Source organism: Lates calcarifer, linkage group LG3, assembly GCF_001640805.2.
Source record: "Lates calcarifer isolate ASB-BC8 linkage group LG3, TLL_Latcal_v3, whole genome shotgun sequence".
Lineage (NCBI taxonomy): Eukaryota > Metazoa > Chordata > Actinopteri > Centropomidae > Lates > Lates calcarifer.
Window position 1 is genome coordinate 14,892,839 of NC_066835.1, and position 21,089 is coordinate 14,913,927.

General features: G+C 40.0%; 1 protein-coding gene across 5 annotated transcripts in view; it reads left to right on the plus strand.

The window, feature by feature from the left end:
* The first annotated feature begins 339 nt into the window (after window positions 1-339).
* The window catches only part of celf3a (cugbp, Elav-like family member 3a), a 42,219-nt gene continuing 21,469 nt past the window's right edge, over window positions 340-21,089 (plus strand). For 2 of the 5 annotated variants that reach the window (XM_018685023.2, XM_018685024.2), the window contains exons 1-3: window positions 17,022-17,553; window positions 18,524-18,676; window positions 20,700-20,782. In XM_018685023.2, coding sequence (XP_018540539.1) covers window positions 18,532-18,676; window positions 20,700-20,782 — 228 coding nt within the window. In that variant the 5' untranslated portion in view covers window positions 17,022-17,553; window positions 18,524-18,531. Of the gene's footprint in view, window positions 824-4,987; window positions 5,118-5,407; window positions 5,560-5,825; window positions 5,879-6,042; window positions 6,170-6,315; window positions 6,492-6,883; window positions 7,221-8,003; window positions 8,205-8,510; window positions 8,694-8,788; window positions 10,765-13,644; window positions 13,834-13,925; window positions 13,999-17,020; window positions 17,554-18,523; window positions 18,677-20,699; window positions 20,783-21,089 lie in introns of those variants that run through there. The other 3 variants (XR_007809868.1, XM_051067670.1, XR_001961891.2) reach the window with 3 other exon arrangements.

The window sequence follows — 21,089 nt, forward strand, 5'->3', positions numbered from 1 at the left end:
TTAAATGAAAATTTAATCAATCACTTGATAAAATTTTTCATAAATTGATCCGTTATTAATTTATTATCAGACAGTAAAAGTCTAGTGATTCTGGTGAAACATATATGTAAAGTCAGACTTCAATCTCCATCACTCTGTTTCTACTTCACTACATTTCAGAGGGCAATATTGTACTTTTTACTCCACAACATTTATTAGTTATTATTTATTACTTACTTCAGTTATTAGTTACTTTACAGTAAGTTAATACCAGTAAGAGGCAGCCAGGTGGCACTAATAAATATTGGCATCCGTGACACTGGGTGGCGCTATATTCACGTCGTGTTTGCGGAAGTGTCCTTCATCGCTCCACCAGCAACGAGTAAACAGACTTCTGTGTGGATGTCGTAAGGCGCTAAATTGTAGCTTTAAACATTAAATGATATAAACTATCAGCGGTGGTAGAAACGCTTGCGGCGGATAATTTCTAGAAGCCAACAGCATAAAGCACATTTAAGGCTTTGTAACACTACAATGGCAGCTGAGCGGCTGCTGAACGCGGTAACGTCTGTGCTATGCTGAGCTAACATGCGAAGCTAAGTGCTAGCCTCGGCTAACGTCAGTCGGTGTCAGTTGAAGTGTCAGAGTGCCGCGGGACCTCCCCCGGTCATGGCAGCGGGAGCAGGAGCCGCTTCTGGCGGATCCATGGAGTCTACTCTAGCCAGGAAGTTTCAAACTGTCACAAATACGATGGATTCAATTCAAGGACTGTCAACGTGGTGCATCGACAACAAGAAGTACCACAGCCTGATCGTGCGACACTGGATGAAGTGTTTGAAGAAATGTAAGTAGCTTTGCTGCCCGGTAAACTGACCGTTGCTACTCCGGCTGTTGTGTGCTCGTTTTGACACAGCGATCACAGTCTAGTTGTTTAAATAACATCGAAATTACATTTTGTTTTATTTCTTATTCTGTTTTGTTTTACTTACTAATTGAAAAATGTGTCCCAGTCTGGAGCACAGGGGAACCGTGGAGTTTAAAACGAGCGCTCCTCCGACTGAAGCCAGCTAGCACCCAATGCTGTGCTAAGTTGATGTTCAGTGTTATCACTTCCTGCTTGATAAAATATTTTCCATTGCCATTGTAAGCTAACGCTGCCTTACTTGTTGACAGAGCAAACTTAATTCCTTCAGTAATATAATTGTTTATGTCTGTTGCTTTTGTGTCGTTAACCGCAGTTGTAAAGTGCTTGTCAAGCCGGGAAATACTCCTGGGGTCCCACCTACAGGGGTCACCTATCACTTCCTATTTGGCCATTATGTAAATTTGTATGGGAATTTGCACACTATGGACCGGGTCTGACATTGTTAAATAACCTCGCGGTCTTATCTTGCATAGGAGCCCCAAGTTAAAATGTAATTCTAACATATTTTATTGTTTTAGTCTCACATGTTGCATTTTTTAAAGTTTAAAACCGCTTCTGTTTACAATATGTGGAAGCTTCTTTCTTTTGTGTGTGATCTGATGTGCACTGAACTTGATGGGAACTTGAAGGCAGCAGGAGCTGATCAGCAAATCTTTGCTCAGGGCCCGCAGACAGGTTATTGAGGACATCTGCTACATAGTGCTGTTATTTGAGGAACTGCTGTTATTTAATGAAAAGGACTCCATCTTTTCAACAGTGTTGAAAAAGTCTATTGACTGATGAATCCACAGTAGAAACAGTCAAACAAAGCATTTGCTTATTGTGAAGGTGCAGTCACCTTGAATAGGCATCTGTGGTATGAATTTGTCATGATATTTCGGTATTTCATAGAGTAATTCATTGGCAATAAAGAAAACTGATACAGGTTGATGATGAAAATAACTTAACTTTTGATGCTTTCCTTAATGGGTGCGCTGTTTAGATCTTATCAGTGTACAGCTTTTTAGTTTGTATCATGACATTCACCCTGAGCTGTCTTTGTTGAACTGAGGTCTGGAATGTAATTATCATCTTTGCTTCTGCCTCTGTTTGTAGGTTTGGCTTTGTGGATCTTTTGCTTTGTAGTGTGAACAAAGGGCAAGAGACGATTCTGGTGGTTGTTAAGTTTGCCGCTGGTATTTTACTGCACTCAAGTGTGTGAGTTGATTTAACAGTAACAGGTTGTGCTTCTCAGTCTGGTCTGTGGTTGCTGTTTGGTTTCATCTTCCGAAACACTATGTCTTTATTTTTGTTTGTTTCATGTTGTATTGCATGAGCCTTTGCTACAAGATCTGACAACACGTGACATGTAAACCTGTTTATATGCCTCTGTGCCAGCAGCAGCCATGGCCTGATGCATTATGTTATCAGGTTGTCCATCAGTCCCATTCTTGTGGACGTGATATCTTAGGAACACTTGCAGGGAAATTTAATTACATCTGACATAAATGTCCGCTTGGACTCAAGGACAAGCTGATTTTGGAGGTCAAAGATTAAGGCCGCTGTGATCCCAGAAATATCTTTTGGCCATAAGTCAAGAATTCATATGTTAATTATGACAAAATTCCACACAGATGTTTAAATAAGTAAAATTATGAAGTGATGACAGTTTATATCCAAAAGGTCAAAGGTCATCTTCACAGTGACATCATAATGTCCTGCAAAGACACTTCTGGCCGTTATTCAGCACTATAAAATACACTGAATACCATTTGTTTATAACTTCAAAGTCTTGAATCGCGACAGACATGGATGTAAACTGCATCTTGACTGGTTGGTGGAGGCATACAACTGTGAGGTGATAATTTGAGTCTGTGTATGTATTATAAAGCCCATTACCAGAGCCCATATTGAAGAGGTCTGGTGCAGGAGTAATCATTGTCAAAGAAAAAAAATGTTCTTCAGAACACAAGTGGACAAGGACAAACCTGAGATGTTTAAAAGTCTAAAACACTGAAACAGTATGTGTGGCGAAAGATATGAGAGTCATTGAATGATGACCATCTGCATAGAGCTGCATGTATTATGTATTTATTCAAGGTATATTAACAGCTGAATATGTAAATCAATTTGTCAATTTATCAAGTAGTCAATTGACTAAAATGCACAGGAAACAGATTTTGATGGTCGATTCATTGTTTAGATTCTTTATTAAGGAACAATGTTGCTGAAATTATGATGCTTTTTATATTTTATATCATTAGAAATAAAATATTTTAGGGTTGGTCAGACAAATCATGTTTAAACATGCTTTAAGCTTTCTCTTGTTTTGATATTTTAGACTAAACAACTGAAAAGTGACATTAATGATAACGAACATAACTGTTAGTTGCACTGGCCGAGTATGAAGTATAATTGTGAGAAATATTTAATAGGGTGCAGTAACCTTTTGGTGATGGCCCTCAGCTATGCCAATTCTCTATTCTTATATTTTACTTTTTTATTTGCTTATATAGACTAGTTATCAGGGAAAATACTGTCAGCTCATGGTTCAGGGTCATCGTGATCTTTCTTTAATCTGTTTCTGCTTGCAATAGCAGTCCAAATACACTTAATAGTTCCAGTTTTATTTTACAAAGGCTTATTGTTTGTGCCATTATGCTAACATTAAGATGTTCTTTTTTTTTTTTTGAATGATGGAGGTTTGTCTAGTTCCTGTCACAGAAACATTTGTTGGTTTTAATGGAAATGAAATAAATGGGCAACTGATTATTACTGTAATTACCTTTTCTTCCTGTAGATTCAGAGCTCTTTGTTGTGATTAATGCAGGAGAATTTCTTTTGTCTGTTAAGTGGATTTGTGTTTTTGATGTGCTGCTGTTTGGATGTTGCAAAGACATTTCTGTGTCTCTGGCTGGACATAAGGAGGGAATTTTAGTATGGACTTCTGTGTCAAGGTTGAGTGGTAGAAAGTTAGGTGTGACCTTGGCTCACTCTTGTCTTGCCTTTCTCTCAGCTTTCTGTTTGCATTAATTGTGGTGTGTTGTAAGCTGTGTTTAGTTCTGCAGTGTGACAGTAGTAGTAGCTTTATATTTTGTGATGGTTGACCCAGCACTTTCACCCTTAAAAAGGATACAACTGTTTTTTGTTTGTCCTGCTGTAATGAGAAAGTGGTAACGTAAAGTTTGTGCTTTGAGTAAGAAATGTTTTTTTTCCTCTATCTATTAGATGTATTAATGTAGTTGTTTTGCATTTGTATGGCTGGTTATTATACCTAATGAAATCATGTGTGTAACACAGTTTCTAAGATTGTCAGGTAACCTAAGTTAGCACAGAAGGCTGGGAATAATTCTTAGTTTTGCTAACTTATTCTTTAATGAGATAACTGCATTGTGTCGTTGAAAAGTTTGCTTATTTTGATGAATTAAAGAAAGAGTTTGTGGAAAAAGGTGAATTCACCCTTTAAAGTATGAATAATATTATCAATAATATTGTTAATGAATATTATTGATAATATTGTAGGCTAAAGGCTGCTGTTTTTTCATTACCCTTCAAAACCTCTGTTCATTACAAAAACATAAATGGCAACAAAGACTGTGATCATGGTGTGATCATGGTGTGATGTAATGTTGGTTAAATGTCATGTAACCTCTGATTACGCTCTTACCTCTCTTACATGACTCTCGCTCTCTCTTTCTTGACCTTTTCTTCGGTTTAGATTTCTAATGAAATAAGTTTGATTGATTGATAGATAATTAGTCACATTATTATTATTATTATTTTCAAGTATTGTCATTTATTAAATAAACACCAGACATTTCATATTTACAGCTTTACATATGAAAAAGATTTGTTTGCTCTTTTTGATATATTTTTGTGTTTGGCTGTGTCAGACTGATTTCTAGTTTTTTATGTTCTAGTCATCAATATCGGATGCTTGTCACTTGACATAGAGTAGATAATTAATTGGTCATGCATAAAAATAATCCATACGTTGAGCACCACTGATGTCTGCAAATATTTAAAAACTGTCAATGATGTTCCTGAGCAGAATTTCTACCTTCTTAGTCAAACTAACATCACTGTCTCTCCGTCCTCTAACAGCTGATGCCCCTCACAGACTCAACCTGTTTTACCTCGCCAATGATGTCATTCAGAACTGTAAAAGGAAAAATGCCATCGTCTATCGTACAGCGTTTGCTGAGGTGCTTCCTGAAGCCTTCTTGCTGGTCAAGTAAGTTCGATGTAGAGATGTGTTTTTGTGCGTGGGTGGGGGAGCATTATGTCACTGAGTAGTGATATAAACCATATTAGATGCAGTGGTAATATTTGTCTTGGTTGTCCTGTTTATCCTCTCCTTCCTCTCAGCCTCATCCTTTGTCCTCTCACTTTCTGCTCTGTCCTTGTCTGTGTTTTATTCATTCAAAGAAATTCCTCACACATGAATAAAACAAATGTCATTCCAGCAACATAAATCTCTGGCCTCCCTTGTACTTATTCTGTCATCTCATCTCCTTCCTCTAGCCATGAAGGTGACCCCAAAGTGATCAAAGCAGTGGAAAGGATACTGTCCATCTGGGAGGACAGGGGTGTGTATTCAGGGACGCTCATTGCTGAGCTGAGGAGTACCTTAGTCAAAGAGGAGTCCCCTCCTGAGACACCTGTGGAGCAAAAAAGTATGTGTGTTGAGTTATTTTCTCACTATGTTTTGACATTATCATTAATATTTTAGCACAACACCAACTGTGCAGAGTTTTGATTTTATTTTCAGTTTTAATAACTTTTAAAACACATTTTAAACAGATATTGCATTCACTTTGGTGTTATTAGTTGCAGTATGTTGTTGTATTAGATTATTATAGATTAATTTATATGTAACTGTTTTTCATTTTTAATTGTTTATTCCTAATACTGACATTTTGCTTATTTTTATTTTTTAAAGCTCCAATTGAGTCTAAAGCAGATCTACGATCCAAGATTGTTGCTGAGTTTGTGGTAAGCTAGAAATTTAAGGTTTATGCTGAGCTAAAAAGCCTAACCTAAACTGCAACATTGTTATTTGACAAAAGGTGCTAACAAAAGATAACTGTGATCTTTTATTAAATTTACTCAAATTGTGTCAATCAATTTTGTTGGTCTGACTGCTCCTTCTGCTTTAGCCCCAGACATTAATAGACCAACTGTCCAAGTACAAGAGATCTCTGGAGGAGGTGGACCTCAGAGAAAAACAGCTGGCAGCAATGAGGGTCGACATCTGCAGCTCTGATGCCCTCAAGAAACTCAAAGGTGCCTGACTAATCCATCTTCCTCTGCCGTGCTGTCTAACCTACTGCAAGATCAGATGAGTCAAGATCAGCAATGATTTTGATGTCTTTGTCTTTTTTCCTCTCCCTTCGAAATCATACATAAACTACATAAATTGATTCTCACAGACAAGGCCGGAGGAAAGAAGTTCTCCAAGGACTTTGAGGAAGGAAGTGCTCAGCTACAGGAGTTTGTCAAGTTTCTTGACAAGCAAAGCAAAACAGGACCTCCTCTCCTAGAGGCCCTCAGCAATGCAGATATCTTCTATGAGATGCAGTACAAGGAGGTCAAGATTGTTGCTAATGTAAGTGACATAGATTTGTGGTCAGATATTTGTTTTTTTATTTAAGTTATCTGCAGCAACTATACATTTGGTTACATTACTACATCTATATAATTTATGAAAATGTTTGCCTAACAATTTTGTTCAGGCTCATAAATTTAATGTAGGATTAGATGGAAGTCGCACATTTCCATGCATACAAGAGCTTAGTGTAACGAGGTATATGCAAAAAACAAAGTACAATACAAAAGACTAAACTTTATATTAACTGAAATGACAAAAGAAGTACACATCACAAGGAATATAAAGAAAGAAAACTACCTGTGAGTTGAATCGTATTCTGGCTTTAAAAGTTGTTGGTAGATGTTTTGTTCTTGTACGTTTATTAATACATCCTTTCCCCTTTTCTCAAGGCCTACCAAACGTTTGCTAACCGGGTGTCCCACCTCAAGCGTAAGTTGGACACCCTGAAGTCCACCTTACCAGACCTGGACGAGTCGCCCATCCCCTCACCCTCTGCAGACGCACCGTCTCCGACAGGCTCAGAGTCCCCTTTCCATGGTCTGGACATGGCAGGTCCAGATTTTGACGACTCTGTTATGGATGATGAGGCGGAGCCACCGGCCCCGAGCCCCCTCTCCTCACTGGGAGGATCCCCTAGACGCCCAGAGACTGTCGGACAGAATGACAATCGTGAAGTGGAGGACATGGAGCTTTCCGAGGAGGAGATAGACAGTGGTGGCATTATAGGTGAGGAGTGGGCTGGTGATTGGGGACTTAATGACCGACTGCACAGTGAGGGCTTTTTAAATGCATTTTTAAAAGATATTTGTGATTATGCCTCCTGGTTCGCTGTGTGACTCTGTTAAAAATGTATTGAAATAATGGAAATGAGCAGCATAACTGAAAAATAACTACGACAGTCTATCTCTAACTGATTAAACTATCACCCTATGGTATAACATTTGTTTTATATTATTTAACTACAGGGAAGCTCATTTATATATGATTATCTATCATTGTTATCATCTACATTTCAAGAAACTCTATATTTTACTTTCTAAAACCTGATGTTTTAGATGAGTGACCTTTTATATTATGAGTTTGTTTTTCATGGAAGGCCAGAGAGACTATTAAACTTGATTGATAGTTGCACAGGAAGGGCTTATGGAGTTGCTGCAGGGCAAATTGCCAGTTACATTACTCAGTAATCTGCTGCTTTTTCCACTGCAAATCTTCTCCTCACTATGATTGCCACTCTGATGATGTATACTATACATATATGTAAGATTCCAGCTTTACATGTCATAGCTTTTTATTTCAAAGGAATACTTATATGTCAAACCTTGTCATATTTTTTGCAGCATATTCCTCTCCAGTAATTCAACAATCAATGGAGTGGCTTCTCCTTATACCTGGAAATCATCACTTGTAGAAAATCAGTGACAAAACGATTACTTAGCCTAAAAAAACCCAGCATTGTGACATACAGCGCAGTACCTCTCTCTCTCATTGCCGTATTTTCCTCCTCAGTTGAGGATCAGACTGAAGGGCCCGCCCAGCCAGAGACGTCCGCTCCAGTCCCTGCAAATAAGAAGGCATCAGTAGCATCGGAGCAGCCTGTCACACAGGTCACGCCCCCCGCAGACGCTCCTGTGGCAGCTGTGAAAAGTGTCGACTTGGGTAAAATTGGCTCCATCCTCAACAGCTTAAGCTCAGCTATGAAGAGCACAGGTGAGCGCTGGTGGTTATTCAGTCATAATCAAAACTGGTGTAACATCATAATAAAAGCTGAATAAAGCTGCTCTGATGTTTTAACTGTTCCTGTTTCTGTGTGTTAATCTCACCTCACTGTGCCTTATGCACCTCTGATATCATAATGTTCCACTCCTCAAAATAAAATAATTTGTAATGGCATTATTCATTATGTCATGTAATTTCACTGAAATCTTCAAGCGCTTTCATTGTTTAAACACTTCACATCTCAATAATAAATAATGAGAATTGTAGTTATACTGAGTGTCCCTCTCTGTTTCGCAGGACCATTGGTAGAGAGTCCCCCTGCAGCTGCCCCTGCCAACTCCTCAGTGAGGACCACACCTGCTGTCTCTGTGGCCCCTGAGGATGCTAGTTCACTGGTAAACCTCCTTTCCAAGGTGGACGTGAGTCCTGCAGACCTCCTCGGTGCTCTGTCCAAAGTCCAAGGCCAAGGCAGCCTTGAGGGTGAGAATTAGGAGTCCTGCTTACTTTGAAAGTTATCATTCATTAAAAGCAGTTTTCTTACATCAGTTTCTTTACTCTTTTTTTCCCTCACCTAGGCATCACCTCTATTCTGAGCAGCCCAGCTACCAATGTCACGTCAGCGTCCTGCAGTACAGGCAAGATTCCTCCCTCTCCCTCATCCACATCTGCATCAGCAGTGCCCTCTCAGAGCCCATCTCTCTCCTCTGTTACACCTGTGCCTTCCTCACACAGCTCCACTGTAAGGCGGAGCACAAGCTCTCAAGCCCCCCCTCAGACTTCCAACCAAGCCTCTGCCCTGGTCCAGGCTCTCCATAGAGACATGGATTTGACAACAGACCTGGAACCATCCCTGTCCTCTAAGAGTTTAGAGTCTAAAATCCACAACTTCCTGCAGGGCAACCCTGCTTTTAGTGCATTTGACCTGGGTTTCTCCACAAACCCAGCGGGAGGGGAAAACCTCAGTCCAGCAACTGGCGCAGACACCCAGGAAGGGACTCCAGTGCGGGACGAGGGTGGTGGCACCCCAACTCAAGATGAAATCATGGACAAACCTGTGGTGCTCCCATTCAGTTCCAACGCAAGCCAGTCATCTATTGGAGAAACAGCCCACATTGCATACCAGAATAGCACTCAGATGAACTTCAACAGTTCCCAACAGCAAGCTCACATGCAGCCCGGGTTGGCTCAGAATGGGCAGGTCTACCAGCCACACCAGCAGATTTCTGCACAAACGGGAGGGCCAGTGTCTGGAGAAAGAGCCCCAGGCAGCTCCAGTAGCGCACAGACAGTTGAAGGCTTTCAGGGGGTGAGTGAAAGGGGGTGGTATAGTGACATTTACCCAGAAGGGGGCTCTCAGCAGCCCAGAGGCTACAGTGTGACATTGCCTGGAGGACCTGGAGAAAACACGATGTCAGGACTTTATCCATACCAGACAGAGCAAGCGAGGGAACCTCAGGAGTTTGCCTCCCAGCAGACCCCACCCCCCAGTTTCTACTCAAGCAACCTCCCTCCTTTCCCAAAGTTACCTCCCCCTCCTCGCACCTTTGACGCCCCTCCTCCTGCGAGCACCAGTGCGATGATTCCCCCAGAGACGGGGGCCAGAGTCGAAAGCGCCATCAGTGGGATGGTGGTGCACGACCATCAGCACAGGTCCATGTTTCATTCAAATGATCCGATGTATGAACTCAGCCTACCTCGCCCTCGTCACCCAGAGGATTTACACCCACACCCGGACGACCTGCGCTATCTGGAGGACCGTGATCGGTACCAAGATGAGCTCCACCGGCATGACGCCCCTCTCTATCAGGAGGACACTTACCGCCACCCAGATGATCCATATTACAGGCCAGGCAGCCCTCCACACCACCCCAGAGGTCGGGGCATCACTCCCCCACTCTCACCCTCAGAGGAACCTTACTATGCCCGTGAATACCAGCGGCACAGCCCCCCTCCTCCGCACTACACTCCAAGAAGGCCGCCACCTCATCTTGAGATCCGCCATCCTGGTCTACGACCTCCACATCGGCCTCCCCATCCAGCACCCCACCCTCACCCAAGGGGTCCACCACGTGCACCTTTTCCACGGTTCCACGGCCCTGATTTGAGGTTAAGAGGGAAACGTCCAGGCCCCCTTGGACCTGGACGAGGAGGGGGCCATGCTGGTCCAATGTTCCCCCCCAAAAGACCCTTTCCACCCCCACGGTACTGACTGGAGATGTTGCTCTCTAAATCACCGTGGATGTCATGAAGGCAAGGGGCAGGACTGAACGATTGTTCAAGTCACTCAGTGTTGAGGAACACACCCAGCCACGAGAGGCCTCTGAAAATCTGAAAGGGCAAATGTCAGTGGATCAAACTGCAGACACTGGGGGGGGGCATCAGAGGACAAGGTTACGCTAAAGAAGAAAATTCAGCAGCTACCAGATGAAAACTGAAAATGGCAGTTGAGGAGAGCGAGAGACAACACCAAGAGATGTAAAAGAAAGCGGAGAGGCTCTGAGAGGGGCTGCTGAGCTGAAGAGTGAAGACCGAAGATTAAAGAAAATAAGAGGTGGATATATATATATAATTCACTTTTTGTGTTATTTGCTAAAGTTATGAAGCATTGCATTAAATATGTAATTGAGCATCAGTTTGAGGTCAGAGTGTGTGCATGGTATGAGTGTGTGCATGTGGTCATGTGTTAGTCAACTAGTCACAGGCCGTTCCTCATTTTCCTCCCAGTCGAATCCGAAGATAGTTATTTTTTCTAAGAGAATAAGAAAAGAATGTAGTTGGTGCAATGTTTCTGCTGTTATTTCGTTTTTCAGTGAGCAGCTTTGACTGCCTCTCTTCCATTTCAGCAGTATCCCAGTAGCTTTTTCTTAAAACATCAGTTTAAATTTGGGTATGAAAAACACAGTGTATGTTATAGAATTCCTGTTTACTCTACAATACGCGTTTGCATATTTGGGGAACATTATTTTTCATTGTTCCAGCTCCGAATGTTATATTTGTGAAGCAAAGTGCTTTCTCCACTAGTGCGTAAGATTCCCTTCGGCGTTAGTTTTCACGTCTCGTTGAGTTTCCTGAAGGAGAAGCGACACAAGTCTAGTCAGAGGGGGAGAGAGGTGTGATTTATTTTTTTCACCCTCCAACACCGACGAAGAAGAAGTGCATTTTTGGAGGGGATGAAGATTCTCATCTTCAGTTTCGTTTTACTTGTACTGACTAATAAAAATCTGAGTTTAAAAAAATTGTGTTGTTTCTTTTTTCTCTGATTTTCCTCTGATCCTTGGACTGTTGCATCACTGCCCTTAAATACTACATCATCTATGTAGAACGTGTTTTTTTCTAGAAGTAGAACTTTATCCTTTTGGTCAATACCAGAGAAAATAGAATTCTAATATCTGTAAGAAGAAAAGTGAATTCAGATTACATTACAGAACTTACTGCATTTTATAGAATGATGCTTTCAAAAATAGTTTTGTAAAAAGTCATAGCTTCCTATCAAGTCTAAAATAGGTTACTGTTGCTGTATAACATTAAACCAGAGGTTAAAGTAATGTTTCATTCAAAGAATGGAAAAACTCCTGAGACTTACTTGCATTTACTGTATTTAAATAGTGTAGGTGAATAAAATGCAGTATCTTTTGTACCCTTTAGTAAGATACAAAGATGATCCAAATGTAAGTAATGAAAAGTTACACTTAATGAAGGAATGTCCTCACTGAAGTTGGACAGTACTTCAACCTGTGTTGACATTCCTGTTATTTGATACCAGGTTATTTAATTGATAATTTCATATTATTTAAACAGCATTTTTATTTGGTTTCTCTGACTACAGTTAACTGAACTGACCCTAAAAGTCTGTACAGGTTATTTTGTGTGGTCAACAATAGATGACAGAGGAGTCTCATATTGCAGTCTGAGCTTTTTCTCAGTTTGCTTCTGTTACGTGAACCAACAGTTGGGCGTGGGTTTCAAATTGGCCTCGAAACAACAACAGATTTGTTCATGTGACTGAGGTTTGTCTTGTACACTGGTATTTTCAGTGGAGTCTGTTAGGCTTAACTTATTCTGTAAAAGTCAACATAGTGAAATAGTCTGTTGTTTTTGAACCTGGAGAGTTGTGGAATTACTTACTGTAGCATACCCTCTTAAAACTGCAAATCAACTTCTCCCTCGAGCAGCTAAAACTCTACCAAATCTATTAATGTGAAGTGTTACCACCTCAGCAAACATCCAACTGTGCTGCTGGTGTGACCAACACATTTCCAGTAGAGGCTTCATTGTCTCCCTTTGGAAAACAGGTGTTTGTTTCCCTCATGACTCAGTGCAAAGGCTCTCTGACTCCAAAAATATTTCTGCTTTATTATTGGAAGAGAGGACTGTGAGAGGCATTTAAATTAGAAGCCAAACTGTCTCCACACTGGGCTGCAATGTGAGAACGACTTTTCAAGTCAGATTGATTTGGCAATTTTAAAACAAAAATGAAGGGTCCTGCAAGATTAATTAATTTTAAAAATTAATCAAAAATCTTGTTGGATTATTCATTTACTTATTTTATATGTCATGCTCTAAAAAGAAACAGATCTGCTTATATTTATTAAAAATAATCTTAACTCTTAAGAGTCACTTAATTAATGTAACCAGCACGTTAAGCAACTTATTCTGACTGAATCCTATACTCTACACTGTCTAATCTTAAACTCACTGACTTAATTATACTATAATAGTAAATGAATAAGTAAAGAACCTCACAATAAACTGACTCCTAACCAAATTGATTCCTCCCTTGATTTTTATTTATTTATTTATTTATTGTATTGTATTTATTTATTTTTTCTCACGTGTCGAGCTATACGAGCTCTGAACTGATGAATCCGCTCGGTTAAAATACAGTTTAAATCAGACCCACTTTCATCTGTACAGGTGTCGTTGAGAGAAGAAATGAGAATCGATTATAATGAGAACAAAAAGTTTTGGTCGCTGTGCTCGTGCAACTCACACGTGCACGTTAGATGAAATAATGAAAAGAGGAAGTGAAACTAAACATAAATTCGGCGCAATTTTAGCTGATGGTACCGACGTTAAAGACGTTAAGCAACAGGTGAATCAGACAAATGAGAAATAGATGCTCCTTTAAACAGTGTAGACAGCTCAGGTGAGAACAGCCGTCACCAGGTGTCAGCAGATATTTCCAGGAGCACGTTCACTTCATTAGACTGATGTGTCAAACGAGGAGCTGTACAGGTTTTTTTTTTCTACCTTCAAAATTTTCCATATTTGTCAGGGAAAAATAAATCATATTTTTAGTTTCTTAATTTATCCTGAGTAAGACATGTTTACTTTCTTGAATGTCACACTTGCACAAATCTTCCATGCCTTGAATTTTAACCTATTTCCTGTTTCATCTTCTCCCTCCCCCCCCTCCTGTTTTCATCCTCAGGGATCCGGAGCCACACTTTGATGTGTCTGATGTGATGGCAACCTTTCCCACATGTTAAATGATGGAGGAGAGGCAAGGTGGTGGAGGAGGAGGAGGAGGTGTGTGCTGTGCTGTGGTGGCTCTCCTCTTTGAATCCTGCACAGCTCCCAGTGATGATGGCTCTTCATGGTCTGACATGAGCGCAGCTGAGTAAGCCTCCATCAGTTTAACACATCTGAAACCTGAGTGTCTGAGTGCTGAAATGCTGAAATTCTGTGTATGTGTTGTTGTTGTGTGTTTAGTTTTGTGTTGGAGAGGACTCACAGGAGAGTGGCTGGATAGAAGGCTGGACAGAGACGCCCACATGAAGTAAGTACAACCAGGATTATTGAAATACCTGTTCGACATATTCTCCTTCTCTCTATTTATATCTGAATTTATATTTTTTGTGGAATAAAGTATAACACTTATATCAAAATAAAGGTGAGGTGTGTTGTCTCTGTTTATTTACGGTGAGTTAGTCAGGTGTATCAGCTGTGTGTCTCCAAAATGTTGGAACAAAGAAAAACTTGTTCCTTTTTTTCACACAATCCAAAGAGATTCTGAATATTTTAACAGCATAAGAAGCAGGGGAATTTCCTCTGCCCATAAAGAGACAGTTAATCCCTCACTTTATATGAATATGTAAAAATTAAAAATAAAATTTGAAGATACATGGATTTTACTGCAGAAGACAAAACAGAGGAACCTGGTTGACCTTTGCCCTCTGTTTGAGTCACACATCAGGAGTATTTCACTGTTCCAGGAAACACTTCTGTCTTTGTACATTCACTCAAATACTACACTTAAGTACAATTTTGAGGTGACTGTACTTTACTTTTTGCTCCACTGTATTTATCTTAAGTTACAGTCACTTGTTACTTATCACAGGGCTTTTCATGCAAAACATATGACCACCTTCTAAATGTTCAATTCAGAAAATGTTATGCAGCCATTTCAGCCTATAGCTCAGTCCGAAAAATCTGCCAGTGCAGTAAAATATTCCAGCCTTTTTTTAAAAATGCAAATCAGTTTGTTTTATTATTTCCAGTATTTCTAAGTAATTTTACTGTAGCAACAGATTTTTTTTCACTTGCTTTGTGAAAAAATGACCCAGGTAAAGACAGAAATGCCTTTACAAGTCTTTATAAATTGCATCAGTAAAATGCTACTTACACATTAATACATGAGTAATAATCCAATATTATAATCTACATGTAACACCATGAAATTGACACTCTAACTTTTGATACTTAAATATTACTGAAAATTATTAAGTAATTTAATTTCAATAGTTTTAAAAGCAAATTTAAATTGAAATTTCCGGATACAGCATCTTTTGCAAAGTCATACGCTAACAGCACAGCAGCAACACAAACAGCACCACTGGCGCCATGTGTGTCTGCAGCTCATCACCAGATGTCGTTGTTGGTTACACTTGTGAAATGAAAATGCCATCCATTGTCAAAATGACACAAATCACGTTTTCAAAGCACAGTTGCGTATATCATCCATTTGTACCTGATCGAAACCAGATGAAGGCGGTCTTTGCCACGCCTGCATTGTAGGCTTATACGGGGGTTAAAGGGCGGAAGGCAGACAGGATTTAGTGACTGGTGGCAGATGGCAGTCTTAACATGAGAGACAAGCCGAGGAGATGTTCTGCTGTCGGAAATAAAGGAATTAATGGCGTGGCCACAGAGAGATCTGTGCCCAGAGGTTTTTTTTCTGTGTTTATAATGTTGCTGTCATTGCTTATCGCCGAACAGGTCCAGATCGTGACTCCTTTGAAGTGTCTCCGTGGTGCGCATGTCGGGTGTGTGCAGCCTGCTGTCATGTGGGCTCATTGTTTACATGCTGCCGAGATTTCACAGAGGGTGTGTGTGTGTGTGTGTGTGTGTGTGAGATTACGGCCCCCTGCATTTGCGAAAACACCCATGGAAATAATGTCTTTTACCTCTCAGAGAGGTAACATTGCAGCCCTGATAATGAGTCACGAGTTGACTAGAGCCATTTCAGGACCATGGCCAGCTCCACGACGAGAACAAAAGGCGGATTTACATTTCTTGATGTCAGGGACCGTCTGCTTCTTCCCCGGCCACACGAAAAACGAAAAATATGATAAAACCACTCAGATTTGATCCTTCCTGTCCATCTTTTCTAAACATCATTTGATTTAGCCAAAATAAGCTCCTGTAACATTTGATTGCCTAATGTTTAACATTAACTAACATATGTCTTTTCTTTATATGCCTTAAAGCAAAATGGCTTTCAGCCTGGTTTTAGTCTGTGTGTTATCATCAGTAGATGATAAATCATGTGAAATCTTACTGTTGAATCCATTCTCTGGTCACTTAACAGAACAAAGATGAGATGTCACTAATTAAAACTAATTAAACTGAATTAAATGAAATAAATGTATACATTCAGTTAACAGATGAATGACCAGTCAGGTGTGTCCACCTCACCTCTCTGCTATAGTCAGATAACATACATAAACAGTGCAACAGATGTAGTGGATATTGGACATGAGCTAAGGCTAATTAGCAGCTCTGTTCTGCTTGCTTTAATCTAGGTTAAACAGCGACAACTGTGTAGATAAAACAGAATTAGGCAATTCAACAGGATAGAAGCTGTGTATTTGCACGTCTCTGTGTCTATACATTTTGCATTACTTTGTAAACAGGACCCTGCATGGGATAGATGGGTGTTGATGGTGTCCATTAATATACTGTAATCTCTTATCTTCATTTCCATTCATAGGAGTGCTGCTGTGTTTAGATCTTAGGACGGCGACTAACCGTACAGGACTGTAATATATTTAGTGAGAGCTGCAATGATTGGGCAATAAATTTGTCAAATTGCCTCTAGTTTCATTATCAAATAATCGTTTTAGTAAAAATGTCAACATTTGCAGCTTCCAGCTTCTCAAATTTGAAGATTTTTTGTCTTTCTTTGTCATAAACTGAATGTCTTTGACAGTTGGTTGAACAAAATGAGGCTCTGGGAAATTAAAAACGTTGTTTTTGCAATTTTTAAAAACATTTTATAGACTAAACAATTAATCAAGGTAATAATTAGTGGAATAATCAATAATGAAAATAATCATAGCTGGGAAAACAAGATGATATACATATAATTGCCTGTTCAAGAGCGTTTGTCTTGGGTATCTGGGCATCAAAAGATAATCAGTGCACAACAAATACACACATGTTGGGATAGAAAACACATAAAAGCCTTAGACTCGAAATAAAGCAAATCCAACTACTGTACACTCTGAACTGTGTTTTATGCACAGGCTTTTTTCTCCCTCCTCTCTCACTCCGGCTGGTACTTTAGCGACGGTCCCTGGCGGCAGACATCACGGCTCGTACAGCCCAGGGGAGGGATGGAGCTGAGATGGACAGGGAGGGAGACACCGGCTTACGACGTCAAAGGAGTACAGACACACACACACACAAGGAGAGGGAGAGGGAGAGGACAACCAACCAGACTGCCAATTCCCCACGGTCTACTGAAGGAAGCCTCAACACTATCACATTATCTCAACACTCTTCATTTAGCCAAGCCAGTGAGAGATTTGTTTATTTTTATACCACATTTATTTGAGGGGGGAAAAAAAGAAGCGGGGCATCTGTCAGGGAACAGCAGAGGGGGGAAAAAAACAACAAGCAGATCTAGAAAAACACGCTCATGCCGAATTAAGGACCGTCGCTGGATGTTACTTGTGTTGTTATAGGGGGGGTGCAGGCCTAACTTGTTACGGGATTCAAAGGCGCTCTCACAGACAAATGAACTGAATAATTGAGATTTAATAACTAAATAACAGCGGGGGAAAGAAGAAAGGCATCTAGTGATTCCGCCGATTCTTTGCCACGAACAGCACCACAGGTATGATGTGTGAGTGTGTGTGTGCGTGTGCGTGTGTGTGTTTTTCCTAACTCTTTGTTTTGTGTTTTTGGTCAAATGTGTAAAAACAAAAAATCATGTTCAGGTCGTTGTTGTTGTCACCCACGTCTTGACAAAGAGAGCGCAGGTCTCCAGCTGTGTTGACAGACACACTGGCATGTTGCTGTGGGGGCTTGAATACAGGCGGCCTAGACCGAATTCAGTGCGAGGAAAGATTTTGTGTTTACTATTATTTACTATGATGTGACTTGATATATATATTTTTTATTATCTGTATCATGGCGAAAAGAATATATCTTAGCTCTGTGGCTATGAATCATGAATATTGATTCAAAATGTTAATGTGAAGCCAAGAATATGGAAGTTATGAGATTACAATTCCATTTTCTGTAATTAATATGTTTTTATCTCCTATTTTATGCAACCAAACACAAAATATTGGCTTCGGCTGTTTGAAATTATGTCAAAAATATGTGTAAACTGCATTCAAACCCCTGTAAAATAAAATTACAGCACTATTCTGATAGATTATGTAGCTCTTACAGCTCTTATAATGTATCTGTGATAGTCAACAATGAGTTCATAGTGGAATTAGGTTACTTGGTAAGCGTTTTCATCCATTAATATGTCAATATAATATTCAATGTAGTAATCTCAGTGTAATTGATGTGTTTTACTGTGATTACTAATGCATTTCAGTGTGATATATTTGTTATATACTTCCTAAAATCAACCAGAGTATTAGATCTATGATATCTCAGAGGGTGTAGAAACTATTATTTCAGCTTCCCATTCCCACTGAATGCTCCCATCTGCACCTCCATCCCCAGCCTCCTGTTTGCACCTCCTGTGCAGTGTGAATTTAAGCCTGCAGGCTCCTGTCTGCTCCTCCTGACTGCCTCCTCTCTCTCTTTCTCTCTCTCTCTCTCTCTGTGTTATTATTCCTCCCCAGACTTCTCAATGAAGGAGCCTGACGCAATCAAGCTCTTCATCGGGCAGATACCCCGAAACCTGGAGGAGAAGGACCTCAAGCCCATCTTTGAGCAGTTTGGCAAGATCTATGAGCTGACGGTGATAAAGGACAAATATACAGGGATGCACAAAGGTAAGGACCGAGACCAACACTCCTATTTGATAAGATTTTGTCTCAGTATGGGGTAAAATGTTGTTGATTTAGTATTTATTACGTTGTGGCGGTGCAAGCAAAACATGTAATTAGCATATATAGCCTCCAGTTATGACTGAATTCCCTGTAAGTATCAGCGAGGCTTTTCCTCATTTAGCTGTTGTCCCTCTGGAAAACCCAGTGCTTGATGCACGGTTGGTGGAAAGTTTGTATACTCACATTTCCAAATATTTTAGTCATGTTTTCTGTTTTGATTTACACTGAAAAAGATTAGCTTTGACTCAACTCTAAGAAATGGGGTAATGACTCATGATAAGTATTTTCAAGTTGAATCAACATAATTCCATTTATCTCCCTGGAGAAGGATTGTTTTAAGTCAAGGAAGAGCCGTTTTAGCAGAATTGGGCAAACTAATTTAATTGTAATAGGTTTTTTCCTTTTTTTTTGTGAGAACCACATGTAGGAGTACAGCACTGTATTTTCACATTACCATGCTTTACAAGCTACAACCAGCTCATCAAGAGTTTAACTTCCTGACTATGGACAACAGGAGAAACCTCAGTTTTCTGCCACCAGCTCTTGGATTAGTGGCCAGGACACTCTTCAACCTTTGTCAGTCAACTATATGCACTCTTACTGTGGAGCAAACTAACTGCATTACAACCATGAACATGTGGAAACAGTAGAAATATCACTGAACACAGTGTAAAACACAATTGAACACACATGAAAATTTGCTTATGTTCATGAGTGTGTTGGCCCAGTGCGTGCTGGGATATTTCCCATTTACCTCAAGATGCTACAACAGAAATTTAAAGACACCATTAATTTAAAGTTGTCTCCTCTTTTTTCAGTAGTTGTTCTTCACCAAAAATATAAATAAATTTAAATAAGAAACAACACTTTGGTCGAACTTTACAATTTTAAATTGAGACTATAAGCATGAAGAAATGATTTTAGATGATTAGAGTTGAACAAATAAACAGAATGAACAGCAATGTTAATAGTTTTTACAGTGTAAAATGTTGCACAGCACTTTCCATGTAGGTAAATGATCATACCATACCATAAAGGCAGTTGTCTAAGATCAATCTTAGACAGTATTGTATTTTGTCAGTTCATAATTGGTTTCATACAGTGATATCAGTCAATTTGAAAACACTGGCGTCACCCGTTGCTGCTGCTGTATGTCATGTGGTGGCCGACAGGCTTCTCATATTTTGGAAGAAAACTCTTCGCTCTGTCAAAAAAAATAAAAAATCCTGTTTTGACAGATGGACTTAAGCTGGTAAAGTGATCTAAGCTAAACAATGATCCTTGCTGTCATTTCTAATGCAAATCTGAGCACAGGAAACAAAGGCTCTTATAAATCCACATAAACCATCAGTCATTTGGGAGACGTATAGGGCCAGGTGGTATCAGTCCTCTAACACCTATAACACCTATTCTGCATACATTTACATATTCATGATTTGTGGGAGCCCTAAAGGTTAATGAAGGCCTTTCTCTATTATGTGGGACTGCATACATTTTGCTTGAACAGCATGATATTAAACACTCATTCAGACTGCTTGTGTCTGAATAGTCTCTAGGTATTATGATTTAATAATCCCATAGATCTCCTGTGCTATTGGGGAGAGCTATTTAACGAAATGACAGTTCATGTTCATTGTTTTTATTTCAATTTTTTGTCTCTTTTTTACGCAGCTTTAAATACGTATTAATAATGATTGGCCTGATTAAAAGTGGGAAGCATTTTTAGACATTTTAAACACATGCTGACCCAAATTAAATAAACCCAAAGCACATGTATCAAATGGCGTATTTCTAATAGGACAGTAATGTTTCTGCCTACAGGGCCTCGGGGCAAACAGCCAATTAAAATTAAGTTACAACCACATGGCTCTGCCAACACAGACATTATATATAGCATATGAATCTGACATTAAAAATACATCCACTTATAGTTCACTGATCTTCTGCCGTTTGTCTTTGTCTCCAGGATGTGCCTTCCTGACTTACTGTGCACGTGAGTCCGCCCTGAAAGCCCAGAATGCACTGCACGAGCAGAAGACACTACCAGGGGTGAGTGTAGCCGTTGTCTTTTCGAGTCCCCGGCAAGCTCACATGTATATAAAAGGGAACAGAATAACTGGCATGCCGGGCTATCTGAACCCACCACACAGACACACGTGGACACACAGTGACACAGGAAAATTAACAGAGTTTGACGTGTCGGCCCGACTTCCCCCTTTAGCTGATATGCTCCAATAAAGGTCAGAGGCTGCTCTCTCTCTCTTATGTTTCATATGTGATGCATCCAGACATATCCATCCAGTTAAGGCATGACTCATCTTGCTACATGTCATGGTTCGAAAGAGACAGCTATGAG